At 43.0% G+C, this 27,706-nt stretch overlaps 1 protein-coding gene across 3 annotated transcripts in view; it reads left to right on the forward strand.

The window, feature by feature from the left end:
• The window catches only part of SIPA1L2 (signal induced proliferation associated 1 like 2), a 255,388-nt gene that overhangs the window by 151,719 nt on the left and 75,963 nt on the right, over positions 1 to 27,706 (forward strand). For all 3 annotated transcript variants that reach the window (XM_040350983.1, XM_040350984.1, XM_040350985.1), the window contains 2 exons: positions 11,353 to 11,447; positions 26,309 to 26,682. In XM_040350983.1, coding sequence (XP_040206917.1) covers positions 11,353 to 11,447; positions 26,309 to 26,682 — 469 coding nt within the window. The remainder of the gene's footprint in view (positions 1 to 11,352; positions 11,448 to 26,308; positions 26,683 to 27,706) is intronic.

Genomic DNA, 27,706 nt, shown 5'->3' on the forward strand with positions numbered 1-27,706 from the left:
GGTGTCCTCTATTGATATAGGGTTCTGTTTATAAAAGTTTACCATTTATTTATTCTTTTTTTTCCTCTATTGATTGAACTTGATGGACTTGTGTCTTTTTTTCAACCTGACTAACAATGTACCTACCTATGTAACACATGAAGCAGAGCCTACACATGTCATTACATGTTTAGGCTTTGCTTCATGTGTTACATAGTTAGGTACATCGTCAGGTTAAAAAAAAGACACAAGAGCAAATATAACCACCTCTATAGTACATACAGTACATAGCTATAAACTATACAGAGAAACAATCATTTTTAAAACATAAATCCACACTGATAAGATGATTAATATTAAGCTGATAACTTTGACATGTACTGTATTATAATACTCCTCTAATCCAGTGCGTTTTCTCAGAAATCTGACCTGCAGCGTTATTTGGCTCCAGGTCCCAGCCTGCTAAATTTCATTATAGTGTGTCTGCCTAACCAGCAGTTCATGCTTAAGATTTTGATCAAAAACAACAGCTCAAGAATAAGCATAATATAATTTTCTGGCTGACCTGGTAGCAGGTGGCATCACACACATGATGCACATTCTCGAAAGTCATTGTGAAATAAACACAGAAAATGTTCTGTATAGAAAAGCAGTTTTCAGATAGGTGAACTGTTAGGCCCCGTACACACGATAGAATCCATCCGCAGATAAATCCCAGCAAATGGGTTTCTGCGGATAGATCCTATGGTGTGTACACGCCAGCGGATCTGTTTCCGCGGAGAAATCTCCTCTGGGATGGATTCCAGCAGATCGGATATTTGCTGTGATGCACAAAAAATCCATCTGCTGGAATCCATTCCAACGGATGGATCCGCTCGTCTGTACAGACTTACCGGATCCATTCGTCCAAAGGGATTCCCCGCACGTGTCGTAATGATTTGACGCATGCTTGGAATTCCTTATATGACAGCGTCGCGCCCGTCGCCGCGTCATAATCGCGGCGACGGCGCGACACGTCATCGCCAGAGGATTTCCGCGCGGATTTCAATGCGATGGTGTGTACACTCCATCGCATCGAAATCTGCGGAAATCTTTGAGAGGATTTATCCGTGGAAACGGTCCGCTGGACCGTATGCGCGGATAAATTCTCTCGTGTGTATGGGGCCTTTGAGGTTTATTTCCAAACTATATTGAGCATATGTCAAACAAAAGATAAACTAATAATTATTATTACAGGTACCTAGTTAACACATTATATATTATATAATTTTTTCAGTGCTTCACAAATATATTGTACATCATATTACATCAGTCCCTGTCCTCGAGGAGCTTACAATCTAAGGTCCCTATTCCCCAACTCACATTCATACATACACATACTAGGGGAAGTTTAGACAGGATCCAATTAACCTACCAGCATGTCCTTGGAGTGTGGGAGGAAATCGGAGTACTTGGAAGAAACCAACACAGGCACAGGGAAAACACGCAAACTCCAGACAGATAGCGTTATTGTTTGGGATTTGAACTGCCAATTCTACTGCTGCTAACCACGAAGCTATTGTGCTGCCCACAGTACACATTTATATGTTTTATCCTCTAAAGGTGCTGCAAGTGCAGGAAAAATACATGCTGTTGAGCAAGAAACGCACTCAGCTCTTAAGTCCAGTTGTCCATTTTTGTGGACAGAGTGTTTGTGCACCAAATTCTATGTGCACCAGTTTTAGTAATTCTCCCCCTAAGGCCCCTTTCACACCAGGTGGGAAGTGCGGTGGCGGTATAGCGCCGCTATTTTTAGAGGCGCTATACCGTCTGAATTTCCACAGAATTGTGGCAGTATTCAGTTGCTAGCGGTGCTGTTTTAGCCCCCCGTTAGTGTAATGGATTAATTAATTTCCTGACACAATTTCTCAGGGTGAAACCTATCCTGCCGTTTGATTCAAATTAATATGGTGAGACAGTGCAATCTATAGACAAAACAGACCACATCTCACCTTTCCAACGTTCACCAGCAAAGAGACCGAGCGGGCTATAGCCCACACAGCTTTATTAAAAGCATAGAATCAAAAATACATGCATTTGATTGGTTCACATCATACATCCCAGCCCCCCTGTGTGGCTTGTCCTTGGCATGAAGCTCTCATTGGTCAGTCCATATAAGGATGGTTTACTCCCACAAGTCCATTCCTGGGAAGGCTGCACACAGATCCTCCTTGTAAGTCCACGTGTCATTCAGGCATAGAAAAGTTCCTTTCACAGTCACCATCTTACATAAAAATTCCTTTGGTGAGATGAAGTGAAGGGGGAGGGAAGGTTAAAGTCCACTTTAGAATGCAGTAGAAAGGAGGGGGTTTTGAAGTGAAGCCATTTAGGAGAATGCAGTGGGGGGGGAGGGAAGAAGGTCTGAACACATTTGTAACATGAGGGGAAAATGGAGGATGCTCTTAATAATAATCCTTTGTATTTTCAATGCTGAGTTCATTACTTTAAAACAATATCTGATAAAAAATCCTCAAGGAAAATAAGCAGTATTGATCATTCCCATACATACATATGCATAATGCGTATAAAAAGAAACAGTATAAGAAATATAGGAAAGAGAAACATTTCAGTGATTCTAATCATAAAAAGAATTAGCCTGATTTGAAAATAGGGATTTTAGAATCATCCACTACACTAGCGGACGAAAAAAGGTCAATACCGCCGGCAATGCGCCTCTGCAGGTTTTCAATGGGAAGGAGCGGTGGAGGAGCGGTAAACACGCCGCTCCTCTCACCGATCCAAAGATGCAGCTGGCAGGACTTTTGGAGCGGTCCCGCCAGCTCATCGCCTCAGTGTGAAAGCACTCGGGCTTTCACATTGAGACTGCAGGGCAGGAATTTTTCAGGCGGTATTTAGGCGCTATTTTAGCTTTAAACCAATTGGCTTCTAACCCCAACTTGGTTTCTATGCAGAAGTGAGTCTAATTTTGCACCCCATTGTTTTAGGTAGGATATATAATAGTAATATGTACACTATTGTTTCTGGGCCCTACCACTGGTACAAACAACAAATAACGTGTAGTATTGCTGTGGTCTTCAGTCATAAGAGGATTTATTTTAGGTTATGGGTCATGGTAATGGCAAGAAATATACAGTAAGTTACATTTCCCCCCCAAATAAAAAATCTATTTTGGGTCAGTTTTCATTTGATAAAAAAGAGATATCCATTACCATTTACCTCTAAATGAAGTGCCAATTTGTCCTGGAAAAAAAACAAGTTATAATTAATCTGGATACAAAAAGTATTTGCGATAGATAATATGTACAGTTTAACTAACACATGTCAAAATTGCAAATTTTATTTAGGCGTTAAGATTTGTTTTACCTTCTGTCATTGAAGGGTTACACAGACCAAATAGAGGCAATCAACAGAACGGGACCTAAAGCCCATCTACACTCAAAAAATGTTATTTACATATGTACCCCTTCTTCCTCTGTAAATGCTGTCACTTACTCTTACCTTTTTTAACTTATAAATTAAGAAATCCTCTTCTTTACCATGTGATATCATGAATTCACAGAGGTCTTCATTTTGCAGTAGGGAGATGAGATCCAAAAGGTTGCCCTATGTTACTTCCTCCAGATGCAGGCCACTCCATTGGATACCATTCCTGCATTATAAGAAGAGAGAGGGATGTTTATCTATAATGGCAAGTCTGATACCCTTCCTTCTCAGTGATGCAGCGGCACAGGGTGACATTGCTGCAGTTAATTCACTGCAGGAAAAATAATGTTACCCTGCAGGAGGAAGTCCGTTGGACTGGTAGGTTTCCCAGGTTTTTATGTATAGAAAGAGGAAGTAAGGGTTTTTACTAATGTGAAGGTAGCTCATCAATTTAGTAGTAATGAAGCTTTTACTTAGAATTTTTTTAGGTTTTTTGGCTAGTCATAATTGAAATTCCAGTAAAAAGAAAACACTAGATGCAAACTAAGAGTTAGCTGAAAACTTACTGAAAGTTCTGAACACGTGAGGGGGATGTGTTAGCAGCAGAACATAAATTACTCCTCAGCATTTTTAAGTACTGTGGAGGAGGGATGGCAAAGCTACAAGAAAAATATTTCTCAGCAGTATTAGTAGGAAAAAGTTGCTGCAACATGACAGGAGGTAATGTCTATGATTTATGACTCTCAGCTCTTTTGCTACTCTAGTGTGTTGACTGTTCCAGTGCATGTTCCTGAGATTTCTTATTCTGTGAATACAGTTAGACTTGTCCCCAGAGTATACTCCTCCTACCCATCAGGTATCTAACCATCTAAAGAAATGTATCTATATATAAAATTAATAAAGTTGACTCCAAAATATTTCCAAGGGCTTGTATAGGTTAGAAAATAAAATACTATTATGGGATGATAAAGGTTCCCAGTCTTTCCAGAGATGTTTGTCACAATACATTTTTGGTTTTCCAAGATTGTTAGGAATTGCTGATTTTCTAAGAAAAAGGTTGAGCAACTTTAGCTAATATAAAATGTTATACCTGAGAATTCCTGGCCAAGCAAAGCCTCCCGATTAACTTATACTCGTACATACAGGTGAAACTCGAAAAATTTGAATATCGTGCAAAAGTTAATTTATTTCACTAATGCAACTTAAAAGGTTAAACGAATATATGAGATGGACTCATTTCATGCAAAGCAAGATAGTTCAAGCCACGATTTGTCATAATTGTAATGATTATGGCTTACAGCTCATGAAAACCCCAAATCCACAATCTCAGAATATTAGAATATTGTGAAAAGGTGCAATATTTTAGGCTTAAATTGTCCCACTCTAATCAGCTAATTAAGCCATAAAACCTGCAAATGGTTCTTGAGCCTTTAAATGGCCTCTGTCTGGGTCAATAGGAATCACAATCATGGCAAAGACTTCTGACCTGACATTTGTGCAGAAAACCATCATTGACACCCTCCATAAGGAGGGAAAGCCTCAAAAGGTAATTGCAAAAGAAGTTGGATGTTCCCAAAGTGCTGTATCAAAGCACAATAATAGAAAGTTATGTGGAAGGCAAAAGTGTGGAATAAAAAGGTGCACAAGAAGCAGAGATGACCGCAGCCTGGAGAGGATTGTCAGGAAAAGGCCATTCAAAAGTGTTGGGGACTTTCACAAGGAGTGGACTGAGGCTGGAGTCAGTGCATCAAGAGCCACCACACACAGCTGGATCCTGGACATGGGCTTCAAATGTCGTATTCAACTTGTCAAACCACTCCTGAACAACAAACAACGTCAGAAGCGTCTTACCTGGGCTAAAGAAAAACAGACCTGGTCTGTTGCTCAGTGGTCCAAAGTCCTCTTTTCTGAGGAGAGCAAATTTTGCATCTCATTTGGAAACCAATGACCCAGAGTATGGAGGAAGAATGGAGAGGCACACACTGCAAGATGCTTGAAGTCCAGTGTGAAGTTTCAACAGTCTGTGTTAATTTGGGGAGCCTTGTCATCTGCTGGTGTTGGTCCACTGAGCTTCATTAAGTCTGGGGTCAACACTGCCGTCTACCAGGAGATTTTGGAGTACTTCATGCTTCCTTCCGCAAATGAAATCTTTGGGGATTCTGACTTCATTTTCCAGCAGGACTTGGCCCTCCCTCACACTGCCAAAAGCACCAAAACCTGGTCACATGACCGTGGGATTACTGTGCTTGATTGGCCAACAAACTCGCCTGACCTGAATACCATAGAGAATCTATGGGGCATTGCCAAGAGAAAGATGAAAGACATGAGACCGAACAATGCAGAAGAGCTGAAGGCCACAATGGAAGCATCCTGGTCTTCCATAACACCTCAGCAGTGTCACAGGCTGATAGCTTCCATGCCACGCCGCATTGAGGCAGTAATTGCTGCAAAAGGGGCCCAAACCAAGTACTGAGTACATATGCATGCTTATACTTTTCAGAGGTCCGATATTGTTCTATGTACAATGCTTGTTTTATTGATTGCATGCAATATTCTAATTTTCTGAGATTGTGGATTTGGGGTTTTCATGAGCTGTAAGCCATAATCATAACAATTATGACAAATCACGGCTTGACTATCTTGCATGAGTCTATCTCACAGATTCGTTTCACCTTTTAAGTTGCATTTGTGAAATAAATGAACTTTTGCATGATAATTCAAATTTTTTGAGTTTCACCTATACATGCGGTTGTTTACCATAACAGGAATATCTGATATTTGAATTTCTGCACCAAAATCATTGTAGATATTGGGGGTTATTTACGAAAGGCAAATCCACTTTGCACTACAAGTGCAAACTACAAGTGCAATGTGCACTTGAAATTGCACTGAAAGTGCACTTGGAAGTGCAGTCACTGTAAATCTGAGGCCTCGTACACACGGCCGAGGAACTCGACGTGCCAAACACATCGAGTTCCTCGGCCAGTTCAGCACTGAAGCCGCCGAGGAGCTCGGCGGGGCGAGAGCTCCCATAGAACAACGAGGAAATAGAGAACATGTTCTCTATTTCCTCGCCGAGCTCCTCGTCGGCTTCCTCGGCCGAAAGTGTACACACGGCCGGGTTTCTCGGCAGAATTCAGCCAGAAACTCGGTCGGAAGCTGAATTCTGCCGAGGAAACTGGTCGTGTGTACGGGGCCTCAGGGGTAGATCTGAAAGTAGGAGAAGCTCTGCTTATTTTATTATCCAATCATGTGCAAGCTTAAATGCTGTTTTTTATTTTCCTTGCATATCCACCACAGTGACTGCACTTCCAAGTGCACTGTCAGTGCAATTTCAAGTGCATATTCCACTTGTAGTTTGCACTTGTAGTGCAAAGTGCATTTGCCTTTCGTAAATAACTCCCAAAGTTTCTGTCAATTGTTTGCTTTTTCAGCACACCAATTACAATAGTAGGAGGTAAAATCCAAATGAAACAGTTTTAGTTTCTTGGAAAGCAGCCATAACCTTAGGATAAAAGTCTGTCCCCTGCCAGGATGATGTATGAGATGGACCTTTGCTCTTTGTGTTGAAGGTCCAAAATACTTCCTGCTGAATCAGAGCTGGAATTCTCCAATTAGCAGGAAGCACAAGCTGATTGTAGTGGGACTGCTCCTTCCACACAGAGTGCAAGGATCCTTCTCTATATCATGCTGGCGGGGAACAGGCTTTTCTACCCAGCCGGTGGCTGCTTCTAAGGAAACAACTGTTAGACTTTGCACATGTTTTGTTTTATACACTTGTATTGTATTTAGCTGCTTTAAAAGTTTAATTGGGTGTTAGAATTTTAAGGGGAGTTTATTTAATTTTATAATTTAATAATTGACATGTTTTATTTAATTTAAATGAACCTTTTTTTATTAAAATTCTAACTGGGCTAGGATGGGATTAAGATTTTTTTTCCATTTACCTGACTGGATGTTTTGAGTGAACAGACTCAAGAGTGTTGAAAAAATCCTCTCTTTAATTATTATACATTTTTTTGTGCTGTTGACCTACATTTTTAACTGTATAACATTTGTTTCTCATATTTTATTGGGTTTATAAAAAAACTTGGCAATGTAAAAAAATAGGGAATAGTAGAAAATATAGCAAAACGTAAGACAATATAAAGAGAGTTGCCTTCAAATTACATTTCATAATAGTCAAGAGCAAAAAATAGAATGCTCAATGTTTCCCATGGGACCTATAGAGTGTGATCATTGGGATATATATTTCTGTCACTGATATGAGATTGTTGGAATTGAATTCTGCTACATCATCTATCCTATTTATAAAATGCATGATCAAGGTGAAGGTTAATACTATACTGTATAAACTAGGTACTGCCAATCTATCTGCAAAGAGAAAATAGGTTGTATTAATTGTCTTGCTGGATTCAGTGTATTACATTGGAGTAATTCAGTTTCGCTACCCTAATTGTAAGTAGGTGGGAGGCAGTAGAGGTATCTTTAAGATATACTGTATATAAAACCCAATCACTTAAACTTCATATAAAACTTTAAGGATGTAAATATAAATGTTATTTTCTATATTTTCACAGCTGCAGATTTTATTAAAATAATACTCGGTGATTCTACCATGATGATGCTTTGCTCAGGCTTTTCCTGTTATAGATTATTAATTTGCACATTCACCCTTTCAGAATTCAACAAAATCTAACTTTTAATATTTACAAAATGCAATATTTTCCCAGTGTTGCCGCACTGTGTTTTTATTAATTCTTATTTGCAAATCCCCTCTGTTTAGGATAAGATACCATATTTCAATTACCTTTTTTTTATTAGCTGTTTGATTTCTAGGACCTACTGTACTGAAATTATGGTATTCCTGTTTTCCTAGAGCCTCTATAAATTCATCTCTCTCTTTCGTTATTATCTCTCCATGATACTCATCTTTTCCCACAAAGTGCAGTTTCCATAGAATCAGTTTTTTTAAATAAATTCCCCCAAATATGCTTTCCCCCTTTTCATGGCATTGTTAGGAACTGCATGTGCTTATAGTGTTTCTGGTGCTCAAGTGTATAAATACAAATGGCAAGAATATTCTTACTATTTGTGTGTTCATGGAATAAAAGAACACCAGAAACAACGAGCCTTGGAGACTTGTAAAGAAAATGATGTGAGAGATAAAAATAGAATCTATGGGGATAAGGGAAAGAAGGAAGATATTTTAAAGAAAGGGAGACAGAGGGGTTGATTTACATACAGCAAATAGACTGTGCAGTTGCACTCATTTTCCCCAGAGCATATTGAATGTGGTAAAGCTCTGCTTATTTCCATTATCTAATCATGTGCGAGCAAAAATACATTTTTTTTTTAATTCTCCTTTTACCTGATTGGGTATTCTTTATGAAGTGAAGCTTTACCACATTCAATACGCTCTGGGCGAAATTAGTGCAACTGCACTTGCAAAGTGCCTAGTCTATTCGGCTTTATTAAATCAACCCTAGAAATGTATAGAAGCTCTAAGAACACAGCAATACTAGAGTGGAAATTGGGAAATTGGGAAAATAATTGTTTTTAATAAGTAACAAAAGTAAGGTTTTAGTGAACTCTGATGGTGTGGATATTAAAATTAGCAATGTATGTCAATATTATGTCAAAAATAAACAATTTGAGACTCTGAACAAAGAATAAGGTTGTTTTTTTAATAATTTTAATAATAACCATTCACCTCTACAAATGTCTACCTCCAATCCGATCCACCAAAAAAGTAGAGTGGGCTGCCATGCACCCGCTCCGCTTATTGTGGCTCGCGACCGGTTACCAAGTCACTTAGGTGGCCCTCGCTCTTCAAAATGTTGGGCACCCCTGCTCTAAATAACACCTGAAAATCATCTCCCATTCATTTCAGTGTGACTTTTCACACTTGGGCGGTGCACTTGCGGAACGTTAGGAAAAGTTCTGCAAGCAGCATCCTTGGGGCGGTTTGGGAGTGCTGTATACTCCCAAAAAGCCCTGAATGAATGGAAAGTGCTTCCAAAGCGCCTGAAAAGCAATTCGGTGGTTAAAAGCCCCCCCTCTAGTTGCTGAATAGCACCACTAAATCAAATTGCTTTAGCGCTAATGGCCGGGTGCTGTCTGGGCACTGCAGTGTCAAAGTAACTTAAAGGTGGCCCCCTGTGTTTGTTTGGTCTAGTGCAGGGGTGGCAAACTCAATTGGGCGCCGCATTAGCAGTATGGTTGCCATCAAAGGGCCGGTTGTATCTGTAAGACTATGTGTCCACTATTTTCATAAATAATTGTCACTGCATTTGTTTATTACTGGTTTTATGGAGCGCATGTTTCAGGAGTTTGCTGCGTATGAAATGCAGGATACAGGAGTATGCTATGGACTGTGTGCAATATCTTACCTCTGCACCCTCCACTCTTCTTCAATCCTCCCTGGGATGGGATGGGGTGGGGTAGGATGGGATGGGATGGGGGTGGATGGGATGGGGTGGGGGGGGTACCATAGGATGGGATGGGGACGGGATGGGGTGGTATAGGATAGCATGGGGTGGGGGTGGAGTGGGATGGGATGGGGGTGGGGTAGGATGGGATTGAATGAGATGGGATGGGGTATGGTGGGGTGGGATAGGATGGGATGGACTACCTGACATACATGGACCTACCTGACATACACAATGACTTCACCTACCTGACATACACTGACCTCACCTACCTGACATACATGGACCTACCTGACATACATGGACCTACCTGACATACACTGACTTCACCTACCTGACATACATGGATCTACCTGACATACAGAATGACTTCACCTACCTGACATACATGTAACATGGACCTACCTGACATACACCCATCATGTGTCACGGCAGTCAGCCAGCCAGAAAGGAGGGGAGGAGAGCCGCCCGCCCGAGCCGTTGTGTTGTCATAGTCTGCTCCCTAGTGCATGGTGTCGAGGAGGCTTGTAATTGCCGCCTTCTGGAGTCTGCGGCGCCTATGATGGACATCACACGTCCCGCGGTCCTGGGATTGGATCCCTGGGACGTCCATCATAGGAGCCAGGTGTACCAAGATGGCCGACCGTTTCGGAGCTAGGCCGAAGCCGCGGCCTTTCCTAAGGCCGAGGCAGCGGTGTGCTCCGCGGATCACGGATCTGTCATGGTCCGTTGCATCACAAGTGACAACAGACGGCCCGTTGTGCGGGCCACATGGCAAGGTCTCACGGGCCGGATTCGGCCCGCGGGCCTTGTGTTTGCCACCCCTGCTTTAATGCAACATTGTTTTTAGGGCTGTGGAAATTAAAGATTAATTCCTCGATTAATCGTTAATTGTTTTGATCGATCAAAATTCTTTTGATCGGTACTAGTGGTGCAACGGATCGTAAATGATCCTCGTTCGGCCGGCTTCTCTGGTGAGACTAAGCAAAGCACTAATCTTCCTATACAGTGGGGGAGGACCATATTACAGCGGGGGTGATTATGGATATTACAGTGGGGAGATGTCTGTGGATATTACAGTGGGGAGATGTCTGTGGATATTACAGTGGGGGAGATGTCTGTGAATATTACAGTGGGGGAGATGTCTGTGGATATTACAGTGGGGGAGATGTCTGTGGATATTACAGTGGGGGTGATTGTGGATATTACAGTGAGGGAGATGTCTGTGGATATTACAATGGGGGAGATGTCTGTGGATATTACAGTGGGGAGATGTCTGTGGATATTACAGTGGGGAGATGTCTGTGGATATTACAGTGGGGACTATATATGGTGGTGATCTGAAAAATGTATGTGCGTTATAATTAATCAAAATTAGTCCATTAATCGATTTACAAAATAAACGATTAATCGAACACGAAAATTTTAATCAGTAACAGCCCTAATTGTTTTAATAAAGTGATTTTTTTTTTCAATTTGCTGCAAACACCTAAAAATATTACTTTTTTTCAACCACCAGACCATTGGCTTATGTCACCCGATAAACTTATTGGTTCCTTTCAAGAAAAGTCTGTGCAGAAGGAAAGCAGGATATCTCCCAACAGGCATTTACATGTGAGTGTATTTTGTATTATTTGTATTATAAATGTATAAGTAAGCATAATAATGTATTCAGTAACAGCATTTGAATGTTGAGGGTCATAGTGAGCTGTTCAAGAATTTACTAGGGAAGATTAGCTATCTCATTGTGCATCCCGTCAAACAAGACAGCGATACATATATAGGTGGCATGTATGAAGGTTTTGGCTAACCATGTCTGAAGTTTCATCTAGATAAGCATTTTAAAATCGAAGGGATCTATTTACAGTGGAACCTCGGATTACGAGCATAATACGTTCCAGGAGAATCCAAAGTACTTGCATATCAAAGTAATTTGTTCCACATTGGCTTCAATGGCATGTAATACCGCATACGGCCAGAGTAGGGGGGTTGCCGGAGAGCCTCTGGAAACAGCTGGAAAGGCCAGAGGACAGCTCAGCTGACCTCGGCAAACCTCGGGAACGGAGTATTACCATGTCTTTACGAACATTTCCGAACGGCTCCGATCGGCTGGGATTGGCTCTGTTCAGCTCTGCTCGGCTCCGGCGCCCCCCACCTCAGGCCAAACACGGTACTGCACACCACTTTGGTCTGAATCCTGCTCGTTTTGAGAGACAACGCTCGCAAACCGAGTTAGAATTTTTAAAAATACAGTGCTCGTATTGCGAAACACGTGTTAACCGCGTTACTCGCGATCAGAGGTTCCACTGTATAAGAAAATTGTGGTTTGAATGTCTTAGCATTTTCACAAATGTCACAGATAATCCCTGTAATGTTTCTTTAGTGCCATCTAGTGGCCATACTGCAGTAGTTTCCTGAAATACATCAATCAGAAAAAAACGCATTATAGCCAATAGATGAGAAGAAAAAAAAGAAAAAAAAAATACCAAAAGTCTAATTGGGCAACTAAGAGGCAAATGAGGTTTAATGTTGATAAATGTAAAGCTATGCCCTTGGGTGCTAAGAATATGCATGCATCATACATACTAGGGGGAGTGCAACTGGGGGAATCCATAGTGGAGAAGGATCTGGGGGTTTTGGTAGATCATAAGCTCAATAATGGCAAGCTGCGGTTTCCAAAGCGAGCAAAGTTCTTTCTTGTATTAAGAGAGGCGTGGACTCCAGAGAGAGAGATATCATTTGCCCCTGTACAAATCATTAGTAAGACCGCATTTGGAATATGCAGTTCAGTTTTGGGCACCAGTTCTCAAAAAGGATATCGGGGAACTGGAGAAAGTGCAGAGAAGGGCAACCAAACTGATAAGAGGCATGGAGAAACTCAGCTATGAGGAAAGATTAAGAGGAACTGAATATATTCCCTCTTGAAAAGAGGAGATTAAGGGGGATATGATAAATATGTACAAATATATCCACTTTAATGTCATCACAGAGGACAAGGGGGCAGTATTTACGTCTAGAGGAAAAAAAAGTTAAAATCTCCAAATATGGAAAGGTTTCTTCACAGTAAGAGCTGTGAAAATGTGGAATAGACTCCCTCCAGAGGTCATTCTGGTCAGCTCAGTAGATTGCTTTAAAAAATGCCTGGATTCTTTCCTAAATGTACATAATATAACTGGGTACTAACATTTATAGGTAAAGTTGATCCAGGGTAAATCCGATTACCTCTTGGGGGATCAGGAAGGAATATTTTCCCCTGCTGTAGCAAATTGGATCATGCTCTGCTGGGGTTTTTCGCCTTCCTCTGGATCAACTGTGGGTGAACGATTGTGTATATGGGATTGTATTTTTTTATTTATTTTTTGGTTGAACTGGATAGACTTGTGTCTTTTTTCAACCTGACTAACTATGTAACTCATGTAAATGAGCCAGGACCCAAGAACGTATAGGGTCAAGCAAGCTGTATGGCTTGCCGTTGTTAGTACTAGATCTGCTTATTTTGCTAGCATTGGCAGATGTGTTACAAAGTGTGGGCAGGCACAAAAGAGGCTTGGAAACCATCCATGAGCCCACCAGGCACTGGACTGCTATGCACATGGTGCAAAATGGTTTAAAATGATGTTTTTATGCGAACTGCCAAATCTTCACAGCTATTTTAATACAATGAATTGTCCAGCTCTAGGTCAGTCAGGTTCAGACTAATTACTTCACACATGCTGTTACAGCTATTTTTTAGAAAGGCTTTTTTTAGTTTTTTACATTTTAGTAATTATTTTATTTACATAGCCACTGCAAGTTTTCAGTGGCTAACATTGGCTGCAACTGGTGTCTGAATGTGTTATTATTAGTAGAATATGTTATTACTGAATACATTATTACTAGAATATTGTTACTGATTATCACATTTTGTTCATATGGGCACAGAATACTTGTTATCTTTTACCACGTTATTGTTCCAAATCCAAGTATTTTTAAAACAATATATGTCCTGGAATGTAACAGTCCTTAGATTAGATGTAAAACTTAACTGGATGACATTTCTAAGAAAATAATGTTTTTACTGTTTTTCATTATCGTTGAGTATTGAGTTGTACTGACCTCCTCTAGCCTCTTTGTAGCTTCTTCCTATCTATATGCAATTACACCAACAACTAATGCATATCATTTCTTAAGTGGCTTCCTGATAGTGACAGCACAGGAAATATGCCTGCATGGCTGTTTATAGTGTCCACTGGAGGCTCATGTGACTCTGATGCCCCGTACACCTGACCGAGTTTCTCGGCAGAATTCAGCCAGAAACTCGATCGGAGCTGGATTCTGCCAAGAAACTCGGTCGTGTGTACACTTTTCACTGAGGAAGCCGACGAGGAACTCGTCGGGCCAAATAGAGAATATGTTCTCCATTTCCTCGTTGTTCAATGAGGAAAGTTGGCTCGCCGAGATCCTTGGCGGCTTCAACACAGAACTCGACGAGGAACTCGATGTGTTTGGCACGTCGAGTTCCTCGGACGTGTGTACGGGGCCTCACATTGAGAAATAGGAAAATATATTTTTGTCAGTAGATGGGGTTTTAGGCTCCATATAGCTCTGTCTTCTTATCTGGTTTGTTAAAAAAATATGTTTACAGAGCTCAGTAGCATAAGTTAAATGTATACCTGTTATTGCTTCAAGGAGTAGCTCATATCTTATTGTACAGCTTCCTCCAGGGTGAGACTGCTTTCTATATTTAAGTCCATAACTTTCTGGGGATGCCAATCCCCTTAGCTTTGTAAATAAATAAATGCACAATTAATGCATTACAAAGCTTGTATGTAATACACACACACACACACACACACACACACACACACACACACACACACCACATGTGTATACAGTATATTCTTTATTTTTTATAGTGTTTTTATTTTAAAGTAATAGATTACAACAGTTACAGTATGTCAGATGACAACAACTTAGAATGAGATACAGCATTGAAATACAGATAAATGCAATATTAATTGTACTGTTGTGGGAGCTGAAGTATTATACAGATATACATAAATAAAAAAAGTTACTAATACATGGGAATGGGAACTAATGGAGGGAAGGGAGAGGGTAGTCGTGTTCCGAAGGTGGATTTCATTTTTTTATTTCACTATTATCCGTGAAAGGGTATCAATACCATGACATGAGAACTCTTGAGTCAAAAGTGTCTGACGTATAGTATATGGCCCAGGGTTTCCATAATATACAGTATATTCTATCCTATCTATCTATCTATCTATCTATCTATCTATCTATCTATCTATCTAGTACTGTGCAAACGTTTTAGGCCAGTGTGAAAAAATGCTGGAAATTAAGAATGCTTTTAGAAATAGAAGTGTTAATGGTTTGTTTTTATCAATTAACAAAATGGAAAGTAAAGCCCTGTGTAAACTGTTGGCGCTATATAAATCCTATATAATATGAATACCAGAAGAAAGATCCAAATCATTTGGTGTGACCATTGTGTGTGTATGTGTATATATATATATATATAATTTAATGATTAGATTGAATATATGAAAAATCTCTTTTGCATTAAAAACAAAACCTGAAACACTTTGGCTACCTAGGGCTAAACACATTTGAACACTGCAAAGATATTGTGGATGGATGTAGTCCCTTTATTGTTTAGAGTGACTTATGCTACTTCTTTTATCTTATTTCCTATAGCTAAGGGCAAGTTTTGATATTCCATTTAGTACTCTTGATGAAATTCAGGCTAAGGTTTATAGGTTATGATATATAAATAGTAACACTATTGATATTGTGCAAGCAAACACACATGATTGTTCAGCTTTCATAAAAAAACCTTTAATGTATATTTGTACATGAGCATGTTTTTATATACATGGTCTTTTAATAAAGATAAATATAGAGATCATTGCAGGTTAACAACCTTTGGCTAAATTCAAGACAGATATCCTTAGTTCTTCTGTAGAGAGATGTGCTTTATTTCAATTTTTAGGCCCAGGTCTACTTGAAAGACCTAGACACTTCAGCAACCATGGGTTTCATAGAATATTCAAATGACTCCTTTTTTGTCATTGGTTATTGGTCATTACAATATCCATATTGCTCAGGGGCAAACAAAAAATTTCTGAGAGACAAACTGAGCTTAGGGCTCAAATCACACATTGATCAGTTGCTGTGTCAAAGCAAGAACACACATTACAAGAAAATACTGTAGGGAAGTCCAGAAGTATTGTCAATGCAGCTCCACTGGTCCTAATTAGATGTCACGGTCTTCAGTGTTGATGGAAAGCCCTTTATTCATTCATCCCATCCCCAGGTTGCTGGGCATTTTTCTTGCCAGGCAATGATGCAGGTGGGATATAAAAGGCTAGGAGGGTGGAACCTGGCCAGTTCAGTCTATGGGAAGAGCTAGCTACATAGCTACAGGTAGGAGAGATGTAACCTACAGTGATGCACAGATTCTTCCACTCCCATGTCCCATGTTTGGGGATGCCTGGACTTTACCCCAGTAGGCCAGGGCACAAGATTCTCTCAGTAGACACTCTGGCCCGGATTCAGAAAGGAGTTACGTTGGCGTATCTCCAGATACGCCGTCGTAACTCTGAATGCGGGCTGTTGCATCTCGGCGCCTGATTTATAGAATCGGATACGCCTCAATGTTGCCTAGATACGAGCGGCGTAAGTTTTCTACGCCGTCGTATCTTAGGGTGCAATATTTATGCTGACCGCTAGGGGCGCTTCCCAAGACTTCCGCATCGAATATGCAAATTAGGTAGATACGCTGATTCAGAAACGTACGTCCGTAAGGCTTTTTCCGGCGTAAAGTTACCCCTGCTCTGAGGCGTAGCCAATGTTAAATATGGACGTCGGGCCAGTGTCAAATTTTGCGTCGTTTGCGTAAGTCGTTCGCGAATAGGGCTGTGCGTAAGTTAAGTTCACGTCGAAAGCATTGACTATTGCGGCGTAATTTGGAGCATGCGCACTGGGATACGTTCACGGACGGCGCATGCTCCGTTAGTTAGAAACTTAATTTACGGGGGGTCACACATTTTACATAAAACACGCCCACCTCTTCAACATTTGAATTAGGCAGGCTTACACCGGCCCTTATACGCTACGCCGCCGTAACTTCGGACGGATAATCAAAGCAAAATAAGCAAAACAAATATAAAAAACACCATAGGTGTTAGCCTACAGATAAAACCTGGGATCAGGCAAAGTAATGATGTCCCTCTGATCATTAAATGTAGTAACAGAATAGACACGATCAATTTTATCGGGACTCTTGATGACCAGCCAGGACTCCAGTCTTTTCAGGCAACCTTCAAACTGGTGACCAATGTGGATCAAAGCGTAATCCGTATTGCAGGCGGCCTTTGGCACATTTAAATATTCCCAAATGGCATCCTTACACCATTCTTCCCTCATCTTTTCAGTCAGCTGCATGAGGACTGCGGGCACATATGGGAACTCCCACCCATAATCCAGGGCTACCTTCTTCATGACAATCCGCTGAAGTCGGGCTAGTTTTGGCAGCGTACGGGAGTGTCCCAGTCCCAGCATTACAAGAGTATCCGGAGCTCTCTTTAACACAGGCAGTATAGCTGGGATTGGAGCAGTCTCTCTGGCATCACTACCTTTGGGTACTGCGACTTCCCAACTTGACTGCGGGATATCCACCCGCGGCGTGGTATCCCGTGAACGTTCTCTGGAGCTGCAGGGTTTTGTAGCACGGAACACTCTGTCCCACTGTAACTCGGGCAGCTCCGGTTCAAACCACTGATCTTCGCCCACGTCGGAGGAGGAATCAATTTCCGAGCTGTTGTACTCCTCCACAGGCAAACAAACACGTGGAACATTAGACATACTGACCTTGTCCCTGGTCTCGACAGCGGCAACAATCTCCCTGGAGTCAGGTTCAGGTCTGCGCATTGGGTAGGCCTCGACTACAGCTGTGGGAGACCTTTACGGGGCCCATTTTTCCCAAAGCGAGCACTACCGCCATACACGCGGTCTCGGTGGCGGCATCCACCTTCACAGCAGGCACAGTCTCTTTAGCATCACAGTCACTTACTTCGGGGGGCACCATTGGTGTGGTGACCAACGACATAGTGGCCATAGTAGTAGTAGTAGTAGCAAGTGGGGGCAATGGAATGACTTCCCCCGCGGTCACCATTCCGGTGATCCTAACGACCCGATATTCGCGGGGCGAATCTGTTGGTTGCTCCACTTGAAACAAGTACTCTCCACATTTTTTACATCGAGCAAAAGGCAGGATTCTGATGGCCAGCTCTGCACATCGGGGACAAGACAAGCCAAGGGCCTCCACGCTGCCACTGGTGAACAGCATGAACCGCCCTCGCGTCCCCATCCGGATTCCGGTATCGGTCAGGGAAGCTCCGGTGGCAACAGGAATCGGATTGACTCCCACAGAAGACATTGGAGGCCTCAATCTCTCAAACGGCGTTGGGGGCACAGACATGTTTTCAAGATCCTCTCTCGTGGGCGGGCAATCACTCTGTCCTTTGGCGCCAAACTCACCCTACGTCTCACTCAGGGGTGGGTAACTCCTCCCACGTTGAGTTCTTTTCTGGGCACGTTGCAGGCACACGTCACTCTGCTGCACGTGTGCCCAGACTTTTAGTACCTGAAGTTAACCCCTTCTTCACCAGCACAGTCCAACACCACAACAATTCCAGGCTCTCAATGGCAGAATAAATTGCTCAGTTCCATTGCCAGAGGTAACAGCCAGTCCCGGACCAGCCTCCACGTGTAGCACTACCCCCGAAGGAGCTGCTGGATTGTTTTGGGTGGCATGTTACCTCTGTATCTCTGCCGTCTAGGGTACTTGATGAGAGTTGTAGTAAAGAGAATGTCCACACGACAGGTGTCTTCTGTGTTTTTTTCACCCAGCCGGGTAAAAACGATAAAACAGTAGAAAGGTGAAGGGATAGAAAATAGGAGACCGCAGATTCAGGTGTAACTGAATATGGGAAACAGTCCTGCTTCCAATGATACTTTACTTCACCACTCCAGCCGGAGTGGGTAAAGCGCACCTGGACAGGCCTCTCTCACCAGTCTGGCAGCCAGAGTGTCACTCAAACTTAGGATTAAGTCTCTGCCACAGACCCTCCTAAAGATTGGAGAAAATTTTGGTCTGGAATCTTCTCTCAGTAGATTCAGCACCTGGATCTCCTTCAGGTAGTTTTGTGAAATCAGCAACTGACAGGTGACCAACATCCAGGGCTGGTGCAAGGATTTTTGACGGGGGCGGGGCTGGACGTGTGACGTCATTGATCGTGTTTCCCTATATCAGGGAACACACGATCAATGAAGCTGCCACTGTGAAGAACAGGGAAGGTGTGTTTACACACACCTCTCCCCGTTCTTCAGCTCCGGGGACCGATCGCGGGACTCCAGTGGCAATCGGGCCCACTTGTCCCGCGGCCTCGGTCACGGAGCTTCGGACTGGGTTGCGCGCGCGCGACCCATGGCTGGGCACTTAAAGGGGACGTACAGGTACGTGCCTGTGCCCAGCTGTGCCATTCTGCCGACGTATATCTGCAGGAGGCGGTCCTTAAGTTGTTAATGTCTAAACCACTGGCAACAAAAGTGAGTACACCCCTAAGTGAAAATTTCCAAATTGGGCCCAAATAGCCATTTTCCCTCCCCGGTGTCATGTGACTTGTTAGTGTTACAAGGTCTCAGGTGTGAATGGGGAGCAGGTATGTTAAATTTGGTGTTATCGCTTTCACTCTCTCTCATAATGGTCACTGGAAGTTCAACATGGCACCTCATGGCAAAGAACTCTCTGGGGATCTGAAAAAAGAATTGTTGCTCTAAATAAAGATGGCATAGGCTATAAGAAGATTGCCAAGACCCTGAAACTGAGCTGCAGCACGGAGGCCAAGACCATACAGCGGTTTACCAGGACAGGTTCCACTCAGAACAGGCCTCGCCATGGTCGACCAAAGAAGTTGAGTGCACGTGCTCAGCGTCATATCCAGAGGATGTCTTTGGGAAATAGACATATGAGTGCTTCCAGCATTGCTGCAGAGGGTGAAGGGGTGGGGGGGGGTCAGCTTGTCAGTTTTTAGACCATTCGCCGCACACTGCATCAAATTGGTTTGCATGGCTGTTGTCACAGAAGGAAGCCTCTTCTAAAGATGATGCTCAAGAAAGCCCGCAAACAGTTTGCTGAAGACACGCAGATTAAGGACATGGATTACTGGAACCATGTCCTGTGGTCTGATAAGACCAAGATAAACTTATTTGGTTCAGATAGTGTCAAGCATGTGTTCCGGCAACCAGATGAGGAGTAAAAACCCAAGTGTGTCTTGCCTACAGTCAAGCATGGTGGTGGGAGTGCCATGGTCTGGGGCTGCATGAGTGCTGCTGGCACTTGGGAGCTACAGTCCTTTGAGGGAACCATGAATGCAAACATGTACTGTGACATACTGAAGCAGAGAATCATCCCCTCCCTTCAGAGAATGGGCCGCAGGGAAGTATTCCATCATGATAAAGACCCCAAACACACCTCCAAGAGGACCACTGCCTTGCTAAATAAGCTAAGGGTAAAGGTGATGGACAAGCCAAGCATGTCTCCAGACCTAAACCCTATTGAGCATCTGTGGGGCATCCTGAAATGGAAGGTGGAGGAGCGCAAGGTCTCTAACGTCCACCAGCTCCATGATGTTGTCATGGAGATGTGGAAGAGGACTCTAGTGGCAACCTGTGAAGCTCTGGTGAACGCCATGCCCAAGAGGGTTAAGGCAGTGATGGAAAATAATGGTGGCCACCCAAAATATTGACACTTTGGGCCCAATTTCGACATTTTCACTTAGGGGTTTAGACATTAATCGCTGTGTGTTGAGTTATTTTGAGGGGACAGCAAATTTACACTGTTATACAAGCTGTACACTCACTACTTTATATTGTAGAAAAGTGTCATTAATTCAGTTTTGTCACATGAAAAGATATAAAAAGATTACAAAAATGTGAGATACTGTATGTGTGTGTGTGTGCATATATATATATTTTTTTTTGTCTCAATCATATAATAAGTAAAGAGATAAAATAATGTTCAGGCTCAAAAATGTGTTTGCTTTTTTGTTTGGCTCTGACCCTCTCTCTTCATGCAGAATAACAAAAAAATAGGACTGCTGTGATTCTCTTACATTTTATGTGGAGTTCGGCCTAGTGACACTACTCCTGCTGACTGGCTACTGCTCAGGGCCAAAAATTGTGATACACACAGTTCAATGATAATCTGCAACATAAACATATATAAATAAATAAATAAATAAATAAATTGTAATGTTCTCACAATATATACAAAAAAATTATGTGAAAAACATATGTGCACCAACCACTGGAAGGTAAATATTATAGTCCCAATAAGTGCAAACATTCAAATCTCCCAGAGAAGAATCCAGGCATTCACTTCCTGTTGTTCCTATGGGATAGGCAGTGAAGTGAAATTACCCCGATGTGTAGCAGAAAAAAAACAAAACACACAAACCTGACTGGGCTTAATCTTTCAGTGCTGTATTCAAATTAAAATTGTATTTAAAAATGTTTCTTTAAAATAACAAACATGTTATACTTACCTCCACTGTGCAGTTAGTTTTGCACAGAGTGGCCCCGATCCACGTCTTCTGGGGTCCCTCGGCGGCTGTCTCTGGTCCTCCCCGCAAGAACTCACCACATTCATGCGAGAGAGTCCTTGCGGGCGCGCTCCCGTGATACAGCGAGCGGCCATAGCCGCTCACTGTGTCACTCGGCCCGCCCCTCGTCGCAACGCGTCACTGAATGTGATTGACAGCAGTGCCAGCCAATGGCTGCACTGCTCTCAATCCATCCGCTCTAGCCAATCAGCGGCCAGGCTGAGCGGCAAAGAGGATCTCGGGACCGAGCGCGGGACTTTCGACGGGTCAGGTAAGTAAAACAGGGGCTCGGGGGGCGGCATCATCAGATGTTTTTTCACCTTAATGCATAGATTGCATTAAGGTGATTTTTTTTTTCCTTTACAACTCCTTTAAGGCTATATTCACATTGCAGAAGGGGATTTGACAGAGGAACCTCCAGTGCCTTTTAACTTGGTTGACATTTTTGTATGCAACTTTATTGCTGTCCCGACAGAATTTTGTTTTTGACAACAGTTAAAGGGGTTGTAAAGGCATCTCCCCGCAGGGATGTAGTCCCAAGGGAGGGGGCGAGCACGCTGACTAACCCCCAGCCTGAACGTCTCAGATGATGGGGGCAAGCTTACTGAGGAGAAACAGGAAGTGAGAAATTCAGACAAAGAAAAAAAATCATTTAGAAGGGAAATCGTAGGAAAAGGTAAGTGAACCAACAATGCACTAGCTCAGTGGTTCTCAATCTCTCTGGTGCCGTGACCCCTTGATAAAATTTCCCAAGTTGTGGGGACCCCTCACAGTAAAATTATTTTTGTAGCGTGGGTTGTCAGCACCCAAGGCAAGGAATTTGCGCCCCTAACCCACGGACACTTAGCGTCCCTTCCACTCATACAGTATTAAAACCCCTTATGGTACAGTTGAGGATGTACCTCTCTTTCTCTTTTGTCTCCTTTCTTTCCCTTTTATCTATCTCCATGCAAATTTTTTGTTTATTTTCCCCTTCTCTCTCTAGCCGGCTTTCTTGTTCTCTCTCTTATTCTTTCTCGCCCTTTTTCTTTTTTCCTCCCCCTATTTTTCTCTCCCTTCCATGTTTTCTTTATTTGTATTCCTTCTCTTACTCCTTGGTGGGGGGGAGGGGGGGGTAATGGGATGAGTGGCAGTGCTGGCGGGGAGTTGGGATAAGTGGCAGTGCTGGTGGGGTGAGTGGCAGTGCTGATGGGGTGAGTAGCAGTGCTTTGGGGAGTTCTGATCAGCCAGCTTAGGTGCTCTTGATGAAGGTCATCTGCTGATTTGAAACCTGTAGTGGGGTCTTTTAATGGCAACTGTAATCACAGGTAGTGTTATTCACTGTGTCAGCAGTGACACCTATGCCAAAATCAGGAGATAGGGTCTCCTCCAGCCCCTCCCACTTCACATTCCTCAAGAGTCAGCTGACCTCTAGTCTCTGCCCCCATGGGCTCCAGGAACAGCCCAGCTGGGCAATCGCAAAAAGGCTGGGAGGGTGGTGCGGGCTTCAGGAACAGCCCAGGATTCAGTGACCCCTGGAAAATTGTCATTTGACCCCCGAGGGGGTCCCGACCCCCAGGTTGAGAACCACTGCACTAGCTAAAAGGAACCTATTTAGAGAATAAAAAACTAACCTTTACAACCCCTTTAATCTTATACAAACAGTCTAAAATATATATATGATTTAACTATTGACACTATTGTGGTAGCCATGCTTACTTTCATGGATACTTTGGATAAAGTGGAAAGCGGGGTACTTGGAGAACATTTAACATATATAAAATAATGATGATCAGAGACACTGGGGTTGATTGACTAAAACTGGAGAGTGCAATATGTGGTGCAGCTCTGCATAGAAGCCAATCAGCTTCCATTTTTTTTTTGTCTTAACTAGGCATGTGCAATTTCTTAAGTTACGAATACGTTTTCCGTCAATTTTCGTTATTTTAGTTGATTCGTTAACATACGAATGAAGGAACGGTTTAATTAATAACGAATAACGATATTTTCAAAATAACGAATATGAAAAACAACGAAGATACGAAAGAAGAAAGAAACGAAAACATAGAAACAACGAAAATACCGAACCCAAAAAAAATAATAATTACGAAAAACAAAATTAACGAAAATGCAAACTTACTAATATTCGAAGACCGAAAAGAAAACAACCGAAATGCCGAACAAAAAAAAAAAAAACGAAAATCAAAACTAACGAAAAATAAATTACGAATCTTCGGAAAACGGAAATGAAAACAACAAAAATACGAAATAATGTAAATTACAGTAGGTGAACCCGATTTTGTGTCAATCTCGCTCTCTTTCTCGGCGAGATTGAGCACCTACGAGCCCCATCGCGGGAGCCAGTGCCGAGCTGGCTTGCCGCGATGGAGACAGAGCCGCCATAGAAGCGACGGGAGATCCGACTTGGATTCCCGCCAATTCTACACGTGTGCGGCGTTTGTTATGAATCCTGAGGGGGAGGTCCCCGCCGGATTTTAAATAAAAATCCGGCATGGGTTCCCCCCTCAGGAGCATACCGGGCCCTTGGGTCTGTTATGGGTTGTAAGGAGAGCCCTTCTACGCCGAAAAAAACGGCGTAGGGGGTCCCCCTACAATCCATACCAGACCCGTATCCAAAGCACGCTACCCGGCCAGCCAGGAAGGGAGTGGGGACGAGCGAGCGCCCCCCCCTCCTGAGCCGTACAAGGCTGCATGCCCTCAACATGGGGGGGTTGGTGCTCTGGGGCAGGGGGGCGCACTGCGGCCCCCCCCACCTCAGAGCACCCTGTCCCCATGTTGATGAGGACAGGGCCCCTTCCCGACAACCCTGGCCGTTGGTTGTCGGGGTATGCGGGCGGGAGGCTTATCGGAATCTGGGAGCCCCCTTTAATAAGGGGGCCCCCAGATACCGGCCCCCCACCCTAAGTGAATGAGTATGGGGTACATCGTACCCCTACCCATTCACCTGCAAGAAAAGTGGTAAAAACACAAATAAACCACACAGGGTATTAAAATATTTTATTAGTCTGCTCCGGAGGCCTCCCCTGTCTTCTTTATTAGCTCTTTTACCAGGGGAAGCTTCTTCTTTGACGTCTTCGGGTGGGTGGGGGCCGCCGTCTGGTTCTCTTCCACCGTCGCTTTTAAAAAAGCCCCCACCCCCCGGCGGGTTTCCTCCGGCGTCTTTGGCGGGGGGGGCTTCTTCATCCGCTATCCCGACGGGTCTTCTCCGCTATCCAGATTCCGATAAGCCTCCCGCCCGCATACCCCGACAACCAACGGCCAGGGTTGTCAGGAAGGGGCCCTGTCCTCATCAACATGGGGACAGGGTGCTCTGAGGTGGGGGGGCCGCAGTGCGCCCCCCCTGCCCCAGAGCACCCAACCCCCCCATGTTGAGGGCATGCAGCCTGGTACGGCTCAGGAGGGGGGGGGGGGGCGCTCGCTCGTCCCCACTCCCTTCCTGGCTGGCCGGGTAGCGTGCTTTGGATACGGGTCTGGTATGGATTGTAGGGGGACCTTACAACCCATAACAGACCTAAGGGCCCGGTATGCTCCTGAGGGGGGAACCCATGCCGGATTTTTATTTAAAATCCGGCGGGGACTTCCCCCTCAGGATTCATAACAAACGCCGCACACGTGTAGAATTGGCGGGAATCCAAGTCGGATCTCCCGTCGCTTCTATGACGCGCTTGCTGGGATGTGCTGTCACTATTCCAGTGAGTGCGAGATCTCGGCACCATGTCGCCGAGAATCAGCGCGATGCTGTCGTGCTAAAAACACAATATCACAAACACCTACTGTAGCTTTCGTTAGTACTGAAATATTTCTGGACATTGACCAATAGCCACTGAGCGCTGTCCCTTTCCTCTGAAGAGGTTTGTTCCTTCCCCCAATGAGCTTCTTTCTCATTACCTCCTGGCTCCTTGTGTCTTTTTCTGTGTTAGACTGCAGTGCATCTAATTTCTAGATTTGTATTTGTAATATCTGACATATTTTAGTTTTCTTCTACGTCAGACTTCATTCTAGACAGGGTGTGTGTGCTAACTAAGACAGTCAAGTCAATCACAGTAAAGTACGAATTACAAAATTATGACGAGTAGTGTGTCGAATAAACGTAAAATGTATTCTATCAGAATTACGAATGCAATAAAATCTACAAAAGTACGTTTTTACAATCAAAGGAAATTAGACACGAAAATACGAATGATCATAAAGCAACGAAAATATATTTCTTACGAAAATACGAACGCGGGATGATGGAAAATATAATGTAAATACGAATAGCAAAACAACGAAAATTAAGCTAACGTAAAAACGAAGGAACTAATAAAATCATTTAAAAAATACGAACGCGGCAGAATACAAAATATAACGAAAATATGAATCTCGATTCAACGAAAAATAAACTAACAGAAAAAAACGGAAACGGAAAAAAGAGTGTTACAAAAATACTAAAGAGTACGAATACGATAACTAACGTCTTACAAAATTATGACTCGTTACGAATCACGATAAACGAACAGAAACGAAACAGAAATAAACAAAAATTTTGGCTGTGCACATGTCTAGTCTTAACTGAACAAGCTGAAATTAGAAGCTGATTGGCTACCATGTACAGCTACACCAAATTTTGCACTCTGTAGTTTTAGAAAATCAACCCCACTGTACCAACTTGATACAAAGGGCCCAGAGGGTTTCATAATATAGCTACAGTTTTACAAGCAAAATGTAATTATAAAATGTATTTTGCTGTGAATTATAAAGATGTCATTTACTGTACTATAAATGTATTTCTGATACCTACATATATTGTATTTTTTTATGTAAAATTTCCAGATTACAGATCGTAGTTGTTTGACCCATTCAAGCAGTAATACACTTTCCAGCAGTGCATCTAGCAATAGTGACGAGAAGTCATACTGTTCTGGAGACCTCATGGACCCGGAATTACTTGGCCTAACTTATATCAAAGGAGCCTCAACAGACAGTGGGATTGATACAGCACCATGCAGCATGCCCTCCCAAGCTATGGCGTCAGTACTTCATACAAGCAGCAGATCACACCATATATCAGAACAGATGGTTCCATGGAATCACTCTTCAGACGATGCAATGCCAGATAATGACCATGAAAACCTTTATTATGTGCACAGTTACCACACAGCTGATGGAAGCATTGGGGATTTTAGTGAGTTGTCCTCACATTCCAGGTAATTCCGTTGTTTGTGCTTTCTATGCCATGGATCTGTGACTTTACAATTTGTTATAACTTTAGCATGTTTTAAATCATTTGGATTCAGATTTATTCCTTCTGTATTTGTACCAGAGGTGTGAAATAACTAAAACTCGACTCTGCCAGCAGTTTATCTTTTCTTCCATCCCCCATTTGATATTTTGGTTTTGTAGCCATCTATCCTCAGGGGTTTATTAGCACTGCCTCTCCTCTCAATTATGGTCTGAAATTTAAAAACCTGAGCTACTAGCCAGACTTCAAGGGTTACTCGCCACCAGTCCCCCCCCCCCCTTACCCTGCCCCCCCCTAATTCCACCCCTAAACACGCCCTTATAAATTATCTCATGAAATTAAACTTAAATGTGTTATGCAGAATTAAGTTACAAAAATAAATATTAACAACAATTTTATCAGTGCCCATGAGTGCAGCCTCATTAGTGCCCATCAATGCAGCCTTACCAGTGCCCATCAATGCAGCCTCGCCAGTGCCCATCAATGCAGCCTCGTCAGTGCCCATCAATGCAGCCTCACCAGTGCCCATCAATGCAGCTTCACCAGGGCCTATCAATGCAGCCTCACATGTGCCCCCAAATGCAGCCTCACCAGTGCCCATCAATGCAGCATCATCTGTGCCCATCAATGCAGCCTCACCATAAATGCAGCATCACATGTGCCCATCAATGTAGCCTCATCTGTGTTCAGTTATGCAGCCTCACCTGTTCACATCAATACAGCATCACCTGTCCTTTATCAATGCAGCCTTACCTGTGCCCATCAATGCAGCTTGACCAGTGCAGAGGAAGAGAGAGGGGAGGAAGAGGAGAGCCGGCCGGATCATCACAGGGCGGGGATTGGCCGATGTAACAGCTTTCATTTGAAATGCTGGTAATAAAAATTGTTCCATACTTCCTGCTTGCTCATAAAGGATCAGGAAAGTCCCTGGATTAACACCATTATGAATTTAAACATGGTGGCTACATTAGTCCTTTTTTTTTTTTTTT

The sequence above is a fragment of the Rana temporaria genome, chromosome 4 (assembly GCF_905171775.1).
Source record: "Rana temporaria chromosome 4, aRanTem1.1, whole genome shotgun sequence".
Classification (NCBI taxonomy): domain Eukaryota; kingdom Metazoa; phylum Chordata; class Amphibia; order Anura; family Ranidae; genus Rana; species Rana temporaria.